This window comes from Chrysemys picta, chromosome 4, assembly GCF_011386835.1.
Source record: "Chrysemys picta bellii isolate R12L10 chromosome 4, ASM1138683v2, whole genome shotgun sequence".
Lineage (NCBI taxonomy): Eukaryota > Metazoa > Chordata > Testudines > Emydidae > Chrysemys > Chrysemys picta.
In genome coordinates this window covers 15,784,573-15,803,776 of record NC_088794.1, presented here as the reverse complement: position 1 = coordinate 15,803,776, position 19,204 = coordinate 15,784,573, and the positions used below count along the sequence as shown (strand labels likewise).

Below are 19,204 nucleotides of genomic sequence, written 5' to 3'. Positions count from 1 at the left end.
CAACAAGATTACACATTCGTTTGGGACAGGAAGTGAAGAATAGTCCCCTTTCCCACACAGGATAGGCCTACACAGCAACTAGACACCCGTAGCCGGCCTGGGCCAGCTAACGCAGGCTTGTTGGGCTTGGGCTGTGGGGCTATTTAATTGTGGTGTAGACTTCCAGGCTTGGGCTTGAACCCGAGCTGTAGGACCCTCTGAAGTGGGAGGGTCCCAAAGCTCAGGTTGCAGTCTACACTACATTGAAGCAGCCCCACAGCCTGAGCCCCGCAAGCCCAAGTCAGCTGGCATGGGCCAGCCACAGGTTTGTCTTTGCTGTAGAAGTGGAGAAGACAGTTTTGGTAGGCAGAAGATAATCACCTGAGTCAATGCCCCGGCCAAACTCCAACTAATATACAGTATCAATAAATCTTTCAAGGATGATGCATCACCTGAAGGATGTTGTCTTCGGAAACATAGTGCTCCTTAACACCTTGCAAGGTTATAGATCTAGTACTGAATCAGAGGAAAGAATACCATCTAGTGTACACAGAGCACTTCCTTTTTCATTTAAACACTCCTTTAAAGGTCTTTGATTCAAGTATTGACCTAGTCTGATCCTGCTTAATTTATTTAAGAGCTTAGGGTCTGAGCCAAACCTCACTGAAATTAAAGAGAATCTTTCCATCCACTGCAAATGGGTTTTTGTATCCGGCCCGAACACTGATCACAGCACAAGCTGTCATTTGGTATAACATTATAATACAGCAATAACCACAAAGCATACCACAAGTCTATTCACTTTGACACCCTAGACAGCCTGAACTCCATCCCATTAGAGCACTTTGATTAGTGACATGCCATTTCATGTGTCATTCCCTTAACAAGAACATATTAAAAACCATCTTTCATATCAACGGATTTTATAATCTGATGTACACTACTTCTAGCAAGGTTAACTAATCATAGTGGTAGGAGAAAATATTCTTTTGCATAAATGATGCATCTGCCCAAGTTTGTATGTTAAGTATGACTAATGCCTTAGCCAATCTCAGCTTTATGAAGAATGGGCAAATTATATGTAATAAATAATGAACTCTTTATTTATTAGAATCTAAAATTCTACAACTCCCTGCAGATGATGAGGAAGAATATCCGGTAAATAATTTAAGCAGAGGTGATGAAAAATGTTCTAAAACTCAACTCAATAAAACATAAATTTATTTTATTAGAAAAAAATAAATAGGAAGTGTTAGAGCCAGAGGGTAAACTAATAATGTGATTGGGAAAGAGATTTCAGCCTAGTGAGATATGTGGAAAGTTCATTTGCGGAAGTCTCGAAAGGTACATCTGTAGGAGCTGATCCTCATTTGCTCACCCAGTAGGTAGCCTGCCATCTTCCTTGTCAATGTGAAATATGTCTGAATGTTGTTTGTTTGGATTATTATACTGGCTGTGGGTTTTTTGCTTTGTGGGTTGTGGATTTTTTTTTAAATATATAACAAGGATAGACAAGTAATATGAAAGGAGAAACTCACAAGTAAAGGTAGAGTCTGAAATGTCAGAGTCTCTCCAGTATGTTGTGTTTGTCATTCTGTTCTTGACTATTCATGATTGTTTATTGAAATAAAATGTGAATATGTTACATGAAGTATCCTCTCTAAAATTCATTAGCTCATATCAAGTTAACCCTTCAGAGGCCTTCCTTTTCCATTCTATACTACCTTTACCCAACAGACCCAACCAGAGTCTTCTGCTTTATAAAGCCCTGAATCCCATGCCTATCTCCAGTTACAATAATCTCTGAGTCTCTATCAAGGTCTATTTTTACAATATACCCCAAAAGGAGAGGCTTGAGTCATAAAAATAAATAAATAAATGGGTTGGCGCGGTGCAAAATGTTCACATTAAAACCACAAGCGATTCACTTGCACAAACACTCCGGCCCAGTTGGCCAAGGTTCGTGAACCTTTCAATTAAATTTGGCTCCAGGTTGTTTGAACCTAAGTCATGTTATGGTTTGGATCAGACTTGGGCACAATTTGTACTTCTGCATGATTTTAGAACAAATCCGAGTAAGAGATGGTGGTTTCGGCCTCGTTTTGCTTTTAGTTGTGTGAGTAGTATGAACCTGTTGCAACTTGTGGAACTCAAAACATAGAAACTGACTTTAATATTACCAAAAATATATACACTAAATTTTTCACTACTTTCTAAGAACTCTTTATATTGAGAATACTAGCAGTGATTTGCTGTAAATCTGGTACATCCCTGGCTTTTTATTATTCCATCCACAAAGATTAGAATCCTAAGCAACTTCTTGGCTATAAATAATGCATCAGCTTCTGAATTTTCTCCCTCTAAGGTGGCATCACAGACGGTCCCTCTCTTTTGTATCTTGTACCTTGATAAGGAGGCTCCGCATACATTGCCTCCCTTCCCCAATGCCAACCTTCTCAGAATGGACACTTGAAAGCGATCCCTATACCTTTGCAATATAAATAATAAACGGATTTTATTCTGGGTGGAATTCAATGGCAACAGATGACTCAAATAATAAATCAGAATAAGGCAGGTGGTCTCTTGGCTGGCATCTCAAAGCTGATGTGCAGCTTTTTATGAGGAAAGAGGTGGCCCTCTTAGGAAACCTATCCGTATAAATCTCAGAAGTTATAGCACTTGGCAATGCCATTAGCAGGCCTTGTTGTAACTCAGGGCTTGATCGTGAAAAGTCGCAGGAAGGAGGATGGATTTATGAACTTCCGTGAACCGCCCTAACTCTTGTTTTTATTTTCATACTTGTAAATTAAATTAAAGGTGGCGTAGCGCGCTTACTACCAGCCTTGCCAAAAGAAAATTCTAGTAAACCTCAGGATACTGGGGAGTGGAAAACTGGTTCTGAAATATCTCCATGCCCACTTCATCAGTGGGAGCGCCTGCCTAGTTTTAGAACTAAACCTCAAGCCGCCTTTGTACACCCGATTGGTAAACTGAGTGAGTTCCAGATTCCAAAAGCATTGTTCTTGCTCCTATTGCATATAGTTTGTGAGCTTTGTGTCCTCTGCTACTGCCCTCTAGATTCAGAATTGTTCAGCTGTGTGTCATAGGGATTCTCCTTAAGCACAGGACGAAGGGGTCTGAGCTTTTAGCAGCAGCAGGAGAGAATTTGCTGCCAATCTGCAGCCCCATTTGCCCAGGGTTTGTGCAGCAAAGTGACCATGGAAAAGTTCTAGATAGTCCATGGATTTGTTACACTGATGTGAAAATGGAACTGAACTCTTGTGAACGCCACACGATCCTGAAACTGCAAGAACTTAAGAAACTGCATCTATATAGATGTAATCTATTGGCTAGTGGGGATGGCGGAGTACTATTGTCCTCTAACTGATCAGCTGTGTGTCAGAAGCTTTATACTGCTGAAAACTAATGGAGATTCTCCCTTGAGCTCAAGTGACAGGATCCTGTGCTGTTAGAAAAGCAAGACAATCTGCACTCTGTCCTCAGTGTTGCTGTGAGTTCACAGGCAACACAGATACCACCATTAAATTCCTAAGTGGATCTTGTCTGTTGCAGCATCTTTAGCCACAATGAAAAGCAACTTACAACCGGTTTCCTCCTTTAACTATTATAAATAACAGCTGAAATCCATCATTTAAATTAACTCTCTTTTCATTGTACTGCAATGCTCTTGTGCATTGTGGTTTATATTCTTTAGCCAACAACATTAAGTTCTGATGTTTCGCTTCCCTGCATATAGAAATCCCAGTGACATTCAGCACCTGCTTTTATAATTTCTCCTGCCCACATTCAGTTATTCTATCCATATTTTCTAAGCTGCTTACAAAGCCTGCGTTTTCAAAGGGAAAGAAATATTTAAGATGTCAGTCTCCATTTTCCACTTACACAATGTAATTTAAGGGACTGTCAGGTCACCTTAACGTGTACAGTTATTATCTGTCTTGTATGTTGTCAAATTTTATAGGAAGGAAGCTTACTGCAGGAAAGTAAGAGGTGTTGATTTAAGGATGCTATAAGTAACTGTATAGTTTGTCTAAAGCTGACTCACTGCTCCTAAGGATAATAACATTCTATTTAAACAGTATTTTGAAAAGATAATTTAAACACTGTGATGTACTCCTTAAGCTCTAGCAGATGTATTAACTGCCAGCAAGTGCAATATAACAATCCCCAAATAGTTAGAGAAGAGAGATTCTGAATTATTCCTTACATCTATCAATAACTATGGATATATGCAGTATTGATGTTGCCATGTTGGTCCCAGGATACAGTATTAGATATTAGAGATATTACAGAGACAAGGTTGGTGACCAACAGAAGTTGGTCCAATAAAAGATATAACCTCACCCACCTTGTCTCTCTAATACAGGGGCAGGCAAACTATGGCCTGCGCTGCTCCCAGAAGCGGTCGGCACCACATCCCTGCAGCCCCTGGGGAAGGGCAGAAGGTTCTGTGCACCGCCCTCGTCTGCAGGCTCCACCCCCCACAGCTCCCATTGGCCGGGAACAGGGAACCGCAGCCAATGGGAGCTTCGGGGGAGGTACCCACAGGCGAGGGCAGCGCATGGAGCCCTCTGCTCCAGGTAAGTGGTGCCGGGCCAGAGCCCGCACCACCACCCCCTGCCCTGAGCCCCCTTGTACACCCCATACTCCTCCTTTGCCCCAACCCCTTGGCCTGAGCCCCTTCCTGCACCCCAGCCCCCCTGCCCAACCCTACATTCATGGCCCTGCATGCAATTTCCCCACCCAGATGTGGCCCTTGGGCCAAAAAGTTTGCCCACCCCTGCTCTAATAACTATGGAGACAAAGAATTATCTGAGCCCCAAAACTGAGCAATGAATATTGTGTGATGCTACCTTGGAAAATATTCCTATATGTCTATGTTCTTGGCTCATCTGGGAGCCAAATAAAGTGAAGGACTCGCAAGAGCTGATGGTCAACTAGATGCAACGATAATGTTCCCAGAGCTTCAAGTCCAGGGTATTAATGTGCAGTTTGTAATTACAGGCAGAACTGGGTTTCATTCGCAATCGCACATGCTGACTGATGGACTTTGTAGTTGCTTATGAAATGTTTTGTCATGTATCTTCTAGTTTTCAGCAAGCCACTGAAAAAACAAACTAACTAACTCATCAGGTGAGTTGTCTCACCACCTATTGGTTTTGTCTACTTACAGTGAATGATAGAAGTCTTCCATAGCTGATATAAAACAGAGAACTTGTTTACTTGTGATCCCTAAACAAACAAGCTAAAAAACAAAGACCTTTCCTTGATCTCACAAGTGTTAATGGTTTTAACTCCTGGGTCCTGCCAAAATTCCAAGTTGGCTAAATATTTTCTATCTCCTTTTAAATTCCTTGTATTTAAACTTATTATGTTATTCATCACTTCCTTTCCTAAACTCTATCGCAGTGTTGCTGTGCATTCTTAAGCAGCTGCTGTGACCTGCCCCAGAGGTGGCTGCATTTCAGTAGCAAGCAAGGTGCTTCTGCCATGTTGGCATATGTGGTGCTTAAAGGTACTTTAAGCTCCCTTGGAATGTAGGATGCCATATAAATTGGCTTGGAAGAATTAAATTGTTATTAAATTTTTATAATTTAGATGGATAATATCAATGGTTATGTTTAAACTTTTTTCTGATTTTTATCTATTTAAATGTTCAGAGTTGCCGGAAATTATGAGGTGGGATCAGACAATAGAGGGGGTAGTGCCATTATTTAATGAGAGTAGATGTTGAGATTCAAAAAATTAAAGCTTTATAACCATTAAAACATAAATTGTCACCACTACATGTCAAAATATACCAAGTTAATATTCTTAAACCAAGTATAATAAGTTCATAAACAGCATTTTTCTTACTTTGCCTCTCTGTAAATTTCAGTAACTATCAATGGAAATATCTGTTTGTTGTGAAATTATGTTTAACAGCATTTACCAATTAAAAAATCAAATCCTTCCAAGACTACATATAAATGTAAAAATAGTTATAATTGCAACATAGGAATAAGGTGTAGATTTTTAACGGAGATGGCAATTAACCACTGGAACAATTTATCAAGGGTCGTGGTGGATTCTCCATCACTGGCAATTTTTAAATCAATATTGGATGGGTTTTTTTAAAAGATAATTCCTTTTGAAATAGAACATATGTTGGGGACATTCTGTGGTCTGTAGACTGCTGATTTGTAATTTTCCTGCTGAATTGTAGAAGAAGCTGACAGAACTAGTCTCTGGGCTGAAATATTCTTCTGTGTAAACTCCATATTCAAAGGGATGTGTGGATTAGGCTCTAATCTTTTATATTTCTCAAAATAAACTCCTTTCAGAATTACAACTGGGTTGAAATTTCTCATGCATCCATGTGGGGGAGCACCAGACCAAGCAATCTCACTGGTAGGAAGGTCATGGGTATGCCAAACTGCTAAGAAATCATCACACTGACTGGTTGTGATAGATAGATAGATGTAGCTTGCAAGTGGATTCAGGGCCACTTCACAAGCTTTGAGGACATCTGTTTTAAGAATTAATTAATCCTATACCTATTGAAAGAATCTGAGAAAAATCATAGGAAAAGATGTGCAAACTGTGTTTGTTTAGACTTGAACCAAGACTAAAGTTATTTACTTCTCAACAGCCTATAGCTTTGTCCAGGGAAGAGAATGCATTGTTAGCTAAATACAGATTTGGGTCGGTATTTTTATCTTTGGTTCTCTGACTCAGTTTATATTCTATTGTCGAGGGTTCGTCCAACTGTAGCTCAGTCAGAGAGAATTTTCCTTTTGCTACTCTTTGCTTTTACCTACAGTTTTGCCTACACTTGACCTTGGGTTTGTTTTTTTTTTTTTTTAAATTTCCCACCATTGCAGCTCACAAATATGTAAGTATCCCACAAATGCAATCATCCTCCTAACACTCCTGTGCACTACAGAAGTATTATCAGCATCCCAATTTTTGAAATCTCAGAATAAATGTCTTGCAGAGCAGGGAACAGAATCTCTCTCTTCTGCATCCGAGCCCAATACCTTAGCCATCAGACCATCCTCCTTCTCTCTTGATGATGGTTCGCATTTTTAATCTTATATCTGAATGTCTCTCCTATTAATATCTCCCTCTGGGATAAGAGATTGAGGGGAGGACAAGAATAATTCCATTCGGTCATGTTACTCTTGCGAACCAAAGCCTGTCCATTTGTTAGCAGCCAGAACATTATAACAGACTCTTGCTAGGAGCATAAAGAACAGTAGCAAGTATAATCATTGTTAGATTAGCCATGACAATAATGAAAATTCTGCATGTTGACAGAGGCCACTACAGTCTGCAGCCCAAACCATGTATCCTTCAGAGTAAATGCTGTGGGTACAGCCATACGATCAACTGCATGTTGTCAAACCCTAATTCCCATCATCATGATTTAGCTTGCAAAACCAGTATGCAACAGCACAGCCCTTGAGTGAATTTGCTGCCACGACCTATCTGGAGCCATCATGTAAAAGTACTAACGGACTCTGATGTAATTCCTGTTTCATTTCTTAATCAACACCCTGCTGCTCCCAGTGGGAGACTCTGTGGCCACCGTTCAACATAAATACTGGAAAATAGCTGTATTATTATTTTTTCTTGAACATATTTTGGCAGAAAGGTAAAAAAGGATTTGCATACGATCAGGCATAGCCTGGTCTGTTTCTGTTGTGCTATCAATTGTATCAGTTGTTTATTCTTATTGGTCCCATTATATGTTGTCTTATTTGGAGCTGATAATGTTACAGGGATATTTGTTTTCAGGGAAGCCCTTGAAATTTAAGATGCCCTGTGTAACAAGGATCTGACATACAGTGCTAATAAGAAATTGAGGGGGCCTGGTTCGTGACTGCCTTGCACCTTGTCATGTCATTTACTACCAAATCTGAATGGTACCATTTTAAATCCACTCTGCCTCCACTTTCCATTGGGATACAGATGCAGGGAAATAGTGAGCTGGGGTCTGAAAACTCATTTCCTGGCTCCAGCCACGTGATCTGGGCCAGGGCTCTAAAGACTAAGTCATCTGTCGCATACAGTCACCACTAACGTTACCTACATGTTTTTGTGTTTTCTGAAGTTCTAAAGTAAGATGTTGTAGACAGAACAGTGAATTCTATCTAAAACTTCATGAAGTGAGACAAACCTATCACCCTAAGGAAACAATGAAATGGCGGGGGTGGGGAGAGTTTGTTTTATTTTTGTTTTTAAGGGTTTTTATTATTATTTAAAACTTTTGTCAGTGGAACATGCAGCGTCCAGCAGGATAAATGTTTTGTTCTGAATCAGCAAAGAAAAAAAGAAAATATCCTGAGCGGCAGATACCAAATCCTCCTGCTGACAGAGCATCCAGTCGTGTATAAGATCACAATATAATTCACAACTGTCATTAAGTTTTGCATCAGCTACGTGTTATCCCTTTTCTTAGACAAATCAGATGGAAGTGACTCTCCAATGTTCCATTCCATAGCGGAGTCAGGAATATAACTCAAATCCTAATTACGTTTCTGACATTTCAATACATTGCAAAAACCAGTACTGTGTATGAATGCCAGGATTGTAACCACGGTGTTGAGAGGTATCATCTTGCTGGTGTCAATGTGATAAGGGCAGAGGTCAATTTAAAATAATGGGTTGGAGGTTCACTCTCCCCTGGGGAAGGAGAAGAAATAAATAGACTTGGTGACATTTGAAATATGGCTGTGAGATAATTTCTGTCTTCAAAGGCATATGCAGGCTCTTCACAGGTGCTGATCTACATGCTGCATTTAGCAAAATGTCTACAGATTCCCCTTACACCACTTTGATACATCTGCCTTTTGCTAATTGGGCACTAATCCACATAATTGTTAGTGGTGGTTTGAATGAATGCAAGTTGACAGGTGACTCTTTCATATAAATGTATTACAATTGTAGGCTCTTGTGTATTGCTGAATGTGCTCTGTATTACAGTGTTAGGTTTGGAATGTGTTCCCATTCCTAGAGGGGGAAGCCCATATAAATTCTCAGTCTCAGCCGATCACTTATTCCAGACTCCTGAGCTGTTTAAAATCCCTAATTTTCCAAAAGTGAGGGATTAAATCCTTTCAATTGACACTGAGTTTATACACTGTCCTTTTGTAGATGGATACCGGCCTCAAATTAGCCACTTCAGACCTATTATGTAGCCTATGAGTAAAAGTTTTCTAAATCATGCATCTTTGTTTCAAGAAACCTGCACAGCTTTGACCCTTGCCCATAACATGGAGATGGCTAAAAAGACCCTTTTAGATCTTTTCCATCTCTAATTTTTAGGAGTCCAGGTTTTTCCATCATATCATCCTACACTGCCAGTACTTCCTGACAGTGCTCCAATCCATCCATGTATATTATAAACAGATTACACTTGATACAGTGTTATATTTTATATAGTCTGGATAACTCTCCAGAAGACACATCCTAGCAAATCTGGAGGTTTTGGTAAGTGAGGTTGACAAGTAATATAATATTTAATATGTGCCATATTTGACTTTACATTTTATCAAGAAGGCAATGGCAAATGATTGTCAGTGAGAAAGAAGGGAGACATGTAATGATAAAAAGGCTTGCTATGTTTGTGTACGGAATGCAGGTATATTTAATGAATATGTGCAAAGTGAGCATAATGGCAGTTGACCAAAATCATGGATTGGAAACTGAAATAGACACTGGTCTAAATTTTTACATAAGTTTTCAGACTTTAATTTTAATCCTGCGTCGAAAGGATTCCTTGTTGCATGAGCTGATAATGGAGAATGCATTCAGAAAAAGTTACTTGTTTTGGACAGAGCATCACCTGAGGCTTAAAATTGCCTCGGAAGATGTCCACAAATAGCACTTTGTTTTCCTTACTGTCCCCATTCAGTTTCACTGCAGGCAACAGGCAGGAGTCTTCAGAACCTCTGAATGAAGCATGGAGAATCCAGCAGAAACTGAAGAAGCCTGGTCTCTGTCTCCTGCTGCTGCACGTGTTTTTGTTTGCATGTTGACAACGTGACATGGACGGATCCCCTCTATGCCTCAGATAGACCAGCTGCAGATGAGGGTTTGTTTGTTTGGTTCCTGATATGCTCTTATTCCTGTTTATAATCACGGCCACTGACAAAAAGGTTCTATTAAGAATGAGGTCAGCAGTTCAGAGTAGAATCCCATGGATACACTTTCACATGTACTGGAGTGAAGATAAAACAGCATGTTCATGACTGTAGAATTCACTCCCATGATCTATCCTATTTAGAAAATACCATAGGCTTAATGCATTTAATCATTGCATTGCCACCTTCTGGATTGTACTCGTGCTGTGACAAATTTTAGGCTTAGGCTTCCCTGGGGCTGACAAACAATGCTGTTACACATAGGAAACAATGTATATTCTGGCCCATGTGTACCTGAGGACAATGATGGGATGAGTCAACATGTCTATTATTCACCACCTCAATGATCAAGGATAATTGAGCTCTGGTCAGACAATGAAAACACATAGAAATTACTCTGTGTTCCCAGTAGTGACTGCTGAGAAACCAGCAATAGTTTGTTTTCCCCCTCGACCCAAAAGTAAATTCATCTCCTCTTTAGAATGTTAGCTTTTACCTGGAGCTTAGGTCAGAGTCTGGTACAAAGCACAGCCCCTTCCCCTCTAGATACTCCTGACTGTCAGTAGAGGGGCAGGGAGCGAGAGGTGGGATAAATCCTTTGCCCAGCACTCACTGGCCAGGTATGAGGGGTGAAGACAGTAAGCTGCATCCTTTCAAAGGCTGTGGCATCTTAACCCCAACACTCAACCTCCTCTCCAAGAGCAGGAAGAGAGTGGTGGAGGGAAGTGTACCTCAGAGCAGCGTTGGTGGCACAGTGCCTTCTCCGGCTACTGCTGGGATGGTGCAACTCATAGACCACCATTTGCTCATGGTTGTGCCTAAAGGTACAATCTACCCCCAGATGTTTTGGCTTCTGCCCCTTGCTGGCTTTATGGAACTCATGCAACAGTTCCTCTCTTTGGTCCTCCTGCTTGGACTTTCATAGACAGCTAGTGAGAGTGCTGCCAAGAGCCATGTTTCAAGTAGCTCACGTGAACCTCTGTTAGGAATACGGCATTGACTGACCTGAATTGTCCTTGCCTGTGGGTTGACATCATTTGCATCTTCCTGGCCACTGAGATGCTTCCCCAGCTCTGCTGCTCTCCAAGGCAGTGGGGGAGCTTCCATGAAGAAAGTTAAAGAACTAATTTTTTAAGCTCCTCATTTTTCACTTCTTACCCTAGTGCAGACAACATTCAGATTTCATGAGCTTCTCCCTCCCCAGATGCACAACATCAAGTTCTGCTTTATTATGGAGCCATAATTAGCCCCTGGAGAAGGCATCTACTTAAACCTCCATAATTAGTACTTAATTTCTCTAAAGCTAATGAAAGGCCCTTTTAGGTTCCTAATTGGCTGCTACCTCCTATTAGCATTCACTTTGAGCATGAATTACCAACTTGGGAAATAAGTTACTTTCACAGGAGTAATGCAGTGGCTGGGGACGTGAGCAGCTTATCAACCCAGGAGTGGAATGGGAGGATGTCTTGGACTGCTGGCCAAATACGTTTCACGTTTCACCCACGTTGCAACTGCAGAATGTAAACGAAATCTGCTGCCAGGTGTCGCTTGAGTTGGAACGGTCTAGGCACAAACCCAAACCAGCTGTGTTCAGGGTGCAGGGCACCATCTGAGTTCTGTAAGCTCCATGTGGCAGGTATTTGTCTCATGCCACTGCCATTTTTAATGACATCCCTGGTTAGGCCCATAGGTGGGGCCTCCAGATGTAATATCCTGAGCCTTTCCCATTTGAGATAAAGGACCAGGCCCAGAGGTAGGAGCAGACGCATAAACCTATATATACCAATGCAGTGAGGCACTGAGAGGCCATACTGACCCTCAGGCCTCCATCTTGTCTTGTCAAGTTATCCCCCCATAACATGGCTCTCCTCAGCACAAAGTTATGGTCCTGTCTCCCATCGACTAGCTTCAGAGAAGACCCATACGAGAGATTGTTGACAACTACAAATTCCCAGCCATAGGAAATCTTGAGTGTTCCGGGTTTTTTTAAAAAAATGAAATATCCTGCAAAAAATGTATTTTGTAAGAAACTGAGAGGCAACAACATTTTTACTGCAAAAAAGTTAACCAAACTGGGGGAGGGAAAAAGTTTTGACCAGCTCTCATAGTTATCTTTGGACATGCAGCTATCAGAGGGGACACATTCGTTGGTATAAATGGAAAGCCAAAGGCTAAGAGAAGATGAAGTGATCATTGACAAGCTTAAAAATATTTTTTTAATTCAAAATTGGCACTAACATGTATAATGCTCACCCTTTCCTGTCTCTGTTGAGTCACTGACCAGGTGAAAGTTAATGGTTCCTTATGGCACTTCTTTTTAAAATACTCAAAAATCCTGAGACCTGGCATTCCCTGTGACCGTAGAGAACAACACGACCTGATTAGCTACATATTCTCTATGCCACACCCTACTTTATAAAGCACTTTGAAATGCCTGGAGCTTTAAAGGTACTAGAGAAAAACAAACTTTCCCATATTCAGTATCCCTACTGTTTCAGGGCAGACTGTGGTATGGATTTCTGATGGATGCAAACACACATACTGAAAACTATTTTGGCATATTGCACAAGAGTTTGAACACTTGAAGGAATTTAGAATTTCTCCAGCAAGGATCATTTTGAATAATTCTAAATGAAATATTATCATTGAACAGCTTGGAGACTTTCATCAAGCTTCAGTGAAACTTAAATGCACTGATTCATATTACAAAGGTATTTTGCAAAAACCAGACAAACAATTGTGCAAGCTTTTACTGTTCTTTACAGACAAGTGTCTCTCTTACGTGTAAGGACATGCTTCAGGAAGATGGGCCTCTCTGTGAAAACAGAGTTGCATCAGAAGAGACTGTCTAGATTTATTTAGAGCTTATTAATTAAGCTCTAGAGTAAATGTACCATTGAACAACTTAATTAGCAGTATGTTTATTAGGAGCTAATTACATAATCCCTAAGCATTTTTTAAAATTAATGATTGCCGCTTAGTCCACAGAATCTAATTGACCAAGGTTAAGGAGAACATGCAAAATCTGTTGCAGAGTCCTTTTGCTAATAGAGTTAATTATTTACTGTTACTTTCATTGTACAAACAGGGACCTGGAAAGAGCTGCTTAGCCCAACAGAAATTCACTGTTGCATCCCACATATACACAGAGGTGTCCTCAGGAAGGAAAAATGCTTCCAATATGGTAAGAATTGGAGGACAATGGACAAACCAGTTCAGATAAAGTAATTTTCTCCTCGCTTTCACCATTTTGAGTCCACACACTGAAGAATAAAGTCTTTGTGCCACAGCACCTTCTCACCTAGGAATCCAAAGGCCACATCAGAAAATTTAAACATGGATCTCCCATAAGACAACACAATGCATTAATGCTGAGACACTATAGGTATGAACAGCTATGATTAAGAATGAAAGTAATGCCTAATTTTCCTATTAATTCTTCCAAAGCATAATCTGTTTTTATACCTAAAGTGGAACCTAGGAGTCTGGACTAAGTCTCAGGCTGGTTTGAATTATTTTTGTGTAACATCAAAAGCCACCTGTTGAAAGGATTACAGGAAGATTTTGTTTTTTTAGGTGCTGTCCCTTCTAATTCTGACACCACTTCTCCTGCTAGTCCTTTGATTAACATCTATTAGCAATTTAAACAAGTCTTCCATGCTCATGATGTCTTGCATAATCTCCTTTTTGTGTTCCTGCTGGACTACATGGTGTCATTCAGTCTCCTCCCTGTCAGGGCCAGCTCCAGGCACCAGTGAGGGAAGCACGTGCCTGGGACGGCACATGCTAAGGGGTGGCATTCCCTCCATTCTTGGGGCGGCACAGTCCGGGCGGCTGCACTTCCCCCGCCCCCTCTTGGGGCGGCAAAAATGGTAGAGCCAGCCCTGCTCCCTGTTCTGGGCTACGTTCTATGGTTTCACTCAGTACATGAGGGGGAAACCTTGAAATGTCCATGCCTCTGATTCTCACCACACCAGTCTATGTTGGTGCACAGAATTGTGATCTGTATAAGCAAGAGCACAAAGGCCTGGAATTAAAAGTAGCTATGTAAAGACTAAGAGACCTATGGATCTATTGCTGTAGCTCCCAAACACTGCATCTCTGCTCTCCACTATGCCTGGGCTTTTGCCAGTATGCTGAAGATTTACATGTAGCGTTTGTTTTCATATTCTAATTTAGACTGTCCGACTGTATTATGATGTTTCAAGAAGAGCAGATTTTTGCAATCCCATGCTGGGCATCCCAGAGCCCATGCATGTCTAGTAGAATATATGGGATTAATCTCAAGCAAGTCAACTCCCAGCTGAATTACACCCCAGTAGCGAGGGGGAAGTATAAAGAGAAATCTGTTTGGTGCCAGCTTCAGTCTCACTGCTGGAACTCATGAGAAGGCAGGGACAAGATTGCAACAAGAAGTCTTGAATCATTTCCTGGAGACGCAGGTATTGTAGAATAATTTTAAATATTGCCTTTTTCATTTAACATGGTGTTTGACTGGTAACTGTTGCCCTGGTTTTGTTTTCAGTATCTATTTCCCCTTAGTAGTCTATTTTAATTTAAAAGGCATTGACCATTTTGAATAATGTTTTTATATAGGAAACATTTTATTGGCTTATTCTTATAAAAATTAGGGCCTGGTCATGCTTGGGTGGTAAGTACTCTCAGTTCTCACTGACTTTAACACAAGGTGAGGAAATTCAAGCACTTTTTGATTGGGCCTTTAAAAGCAGACCTAAGATAAGAAAAAAATATATATACACACTTTCTTGTGGGAGGTTAATAACGCCTTTCACCAAAGAGAGGCAAACCAGGTCTGCACTTCTTGGAAGTTCAAAAACAGATCCAGCAATTAAGAGATGTGTATTTATCTTTCTAATAATGGTAAAATAACTGCTTTGTCTCATTATTTCTTTACCAATAATTTGTATAGTGCACTTTGATGGAAAGGCACCTGGGTTGTGTAGGTAAAGCAATGCCAAAGATTAAATATCAATAACTGGACCCAGTCATCTGGCTACAGCTCCCCCAACCCTCTTGTAATTACATAATATTACGTTTTGTTAATGTAGTGGGAGTCTCCAAATAAGAAGGTCCTAACTATATCTTTATTGAGAAACAAGAATCATTAGAAGTATTCCTGGACATAAAGAACACCACCCCGGCGTATGGTTTTTATGAGATGTTCAGTACACTCATCTGTGTGCTGCAAGGTACCTGCTTCTAAATGGCCAATGACCCAAACACACAAGGGGTGTGTATATGCAAACTTTTGAAGTATTTTTCAAATGCCATTTTTTCGCAAGTTCTGTTTTTTACTTTTTTGCAATCTGTTGAATTAATTGAAAATCACTGTTACAAAACCTATTGCCCCTGGGGATTTGAACACCCTCAGCGGCTTGTGTGCTATCTCTGCTCTACTTGCTCCATCGCCGGAATTAACCCTTTCTAAATTGACGTTGCTGGAAATAGGCACCCAGGCAGATGTATTAAAATAGCACATTTCATGCTGAAACTGGACTGGGAGCATTGGAACAATCTGGGGATTTTTTTTTTCTGATTACGGCTTTTATGTCTCAGTGAAACTGTGACCAGAAAGCAGGCTTTCATTGCGATGATTTTAGGGAGCGTGCATTCTTCTCATATCTGCTCTGGAACTTTTTACCTTACTCATCAGACACTACATCTTAATCCATAAATACAATCAATTTCAGACAGTGCCTTACAAGTTTTCAGATCTTACAGAATCTAATTGATTACCCACTTCTGAAAATGTTTCGTTATAGAGAGAGGCCTTACATGGATGCAAAATCTTTGCCAGCCGTGCAAACGAACTTGCTATCGGCTTGAATGAAAACACTCCTTTGTGCAGAAATTCCTGTCAGGATGTTTCAGCATGGTCTGGAGGAATGAGCGAAGGTGTAGGAGTTGGAAGGTTTCCCTGCCTCTATCGCAGACTCACTTTATAGCTATGGACAAGTCATTTCAGCCCTCTGCTTCAGTTCCCCATACGTAAAATAAGGACAATAATATTTACCTGCCTCTTTTGGGGGGTGTTATGTGAATTTAGCTTGTAAAGTGCTATATAAATGCTACTTATTATTGATAATTAAATAAACTAATTCAGTGCATAAGCACTGTACTGATTGGCACTCTGTAAAGACCTACATATAGATAGCATTAATTAATTTTGCCAGTTGGTATTGTGACCAGCAAAAATTAATTCTAACACCTGTTCACTAAGAAAAAGCCTCAGACCACCGACCCTTTTCACATAGGCTGTTGAACAGCCATCAAAGTAGCACCTGGAGCACAATCTTGTGACTGAGCTTTGTATGTTTGCTTTTGCAGGATGGTCCTCGGTGCTCTTTCCCTCACAAATTGGACATGGCTAGTGACACCTGAGCCCATTATTTGATGAGGATCTTTAAGAAGGTCAAAATCTGTCCTAACTCTCTGTATGTAATGACACCTCTGACGATCTGAATCCGGGTTTGAATCCAGAACCTTCAGTACCACAACACAAGCTTTTAACAGTTGAGCTAAAGGAGTAACTTCACTAACTGGTAGCATTAGTAGGTTGTTTTCTTATATTGGACCAAATGTTAGAGGGCATTAAAGACACCCACTTTGCAAGTACATTATATGACTTGAAAGTCCCCAGTTTCTAATGTACATACCATTTCTAATGCACAATGTCTTTGCTTTGCAGAATATACAGAATATACTAACAAATAAATTTTTTAGTCTCTAAGGTGCCACAAGTACTCCTGTTCTTTATACAGATCCATCCATTTGCAGGATCAGTTATGGGAGCCTGGTTCATCTTTGACATGGTTGGCTTAATTTTATTGGACATGGTGGGGATCCCAGGGAACCTAGTCATCCTCTATGCCTTCACCCACATGTTAATGTGCCATGGAAAAGTCACGCCCTCTGAAATTATACTGAGCAACCTCGCGCTCTCCAACCTCCTGGTTATCCTGACCCAGGGGATCCCCATCACCCTCAAAACCTTTAGGCTTCAGAACACGTACAATGACCTGGTCTGCAAAATTACCCTCCATATTTACTGTGTGGGCAGAGCCATGACCATCTGCATCACCTCCCTGCTGGGCTGTTTCCAGTGTATCCTCATTGTCCCATCTCCTTGCAAATGGTTGCGCTTGAGAGAGAACCTGCTGAAAAATCTCTCCTCAGTTATGATTTCCATGTGGTGCTTCAACCTTTTTGTGTGCAGTACCCACCTGGCTTATTCCTCCTCCCAGGCTGCTGCAAACTCCTCCATCATCAAAAGCCACACTGTGGTGTACAACTTCTGCTACATGGTGTTCCCCAACCACCTTTTGTACTTCGGAAACGGGGCGGTGTCTGTCATTCGGGACTTGTTCTTCCTGGGAGTCATGACTCTTTCCAGCTGCTACCTTCTCTCCATGTTTTATCAGCACGGGAAACAGGCAAAACATCTGTTGGGGCTGCACACAAAGCACGCGGAGATCCAGGCAGCCAAAGCCGTGGTGGCCCTGTTAATCATGTACCTTCTCTGTTTTGGGCTGGACAGCCTTTTCTGGATCTCTACCCTCTGTATGTATCCTGTCTCACTGAGCCTCATTGATGCCCGGATGTTCCTTGATTCCTGCTACTCGGCCATCAGCCCACTGCTGATTATCCTGACCAACAAGAAGGTACAGACAGGTTTGAAATGTGCAACCAGGAGGAGACAGTTACCAGGTGTAGACAGCATCTCAAAGTATATCCAATAAGAAACAAATGGGCCAGGTAGCAACTTTCAGGCTTAAGGCTCATTCAGCTTTGTTTTTAATATTGCAGTTATTATTGTTTCTACACACACACACACACACACACACACACACACACACACACACACACCCCAATTCATACTTCACGTATCTCAGAACAACAAAACAAAAAAACAACAAAAGTAAATTCTCCATGAGGCAGAGTGAAAACACAGGGTACAAAAATCTGTATTTGACTGTACACCCAGGCAATAACAAGAGAGGAAGGATGGTCTTGTGATTAAAGCATGACTCAGGAAACCTGGTTTGATTCCCACTTCAGCCATAGAATTCCAGTGTGAGTAGAGAAAGAAATTAGTTTCCTCCCATCTAAATAATTAACAAAGTTTCAGTAAATATACCTGAAAACTGGGGTACATTTTCTGAAATAGTCAAATTGGAAAGTGATGCATGCCAATAACTTTGTTGTAAAGTAACTTCCAGACTTGTTAGATTGTTCCTTGATGCTCTGTAAATGTGCATTTTATCTTCATAGTATGTGTCTAAACCCCGGAGAAGGTGTCACAAGCTTAATAGGCATATTTAAATTCAATATATGTCACTTATGCATTTTGATGTCTATCAAACAAAAGATGAAAGCCACATCAGAGCCAAAACCAGTGGTAGACTTTGAACATATACAGCACTGCAATATTTAATGTCTACAACACAAATCTCATGTTCAGATAGTAAAAACTAGGTTTTATCCCAGGGTTCTGTGGCCTTGGTTTCAGAAGTGCTGAGTATCTGCAGCTCTCATTGAGTACAGGTGGATATGTGGATTCTCAACACAATGCAAATCAGTCTTTGGCAGGCTGCATGTCAAAACTGTGATATAACTATGACATATGCCTCTTTAAAATGTGTGAAAAATTCCCCAGCAACTTTTACAGCATGTTAACCAATAGGCTGCAGAACGCAAGTGAACTAGTTAACCAATCATCTTTAAGCTGAGACACTATTAATAATGCAATTTCATCACCTAACACTGAGCTGTAAGGGACTGCTCCAGTAGCTTGTTAACATAGTATGTTTCAAAGTTATTTTAAATTTGTGCAGGAAGTTTGTGCTAGTTTAAATGTTATAAAAATCATTCTGAAGAATAAAAATCAAATGACAACTCTCTCTGAAAAATGCCACTGTTTTCCATTTGCTTGAATGACTAAGACAAGAATTTTTTCAAGCTGATGTAGTTGTTAACAATGCTGTCCACGCTTGACACTGAAGATCATTGCACTTGTGGATCAAGTCAGACATCACGTAAAATTATTTGAATTTCCA

The 19,204-nt window shown here is 40.7% G+C and overlaps 1 protein-coding gene across 1 annotated transcript; it reads left to right on the top strand.

Annotated features, from left to right (window-relative positions):
* Nucleotides 1-14,213: 14,213 nt before the first annotated feature.
* On the top strand, nucleotides 14,214-19,204 carry LOC101941952 (olfactory receptor class A-like protein 1). Its single transcript, XM_042852691.2, has 2 exons — nucleotides 14,214-14,569; nucleotides 16,476-19,204. Exon 2 carries the CDS (start codon nucleotides 16,934-16,936, stop codon nucleotides 17,885-17,887), a length of 954 nt encoding a protein of 317 aa, XP_042708625.2. The 5' UTR covers nucleotides 14,214-14,569; nucleotides 16,476-16,933; the 3' UTR covers nucleotides 17,888-19,204.

Bases quoted from the DNA above. Each gene is read 5' to 3' on its own strand.
- LOC101941952 (XM_042852691.2), top strand. From the start codon at position 16,934: ATGGGAGCCTGGTTCATCTTTGACATGGTTGGCTTAATTTTATTGGAC.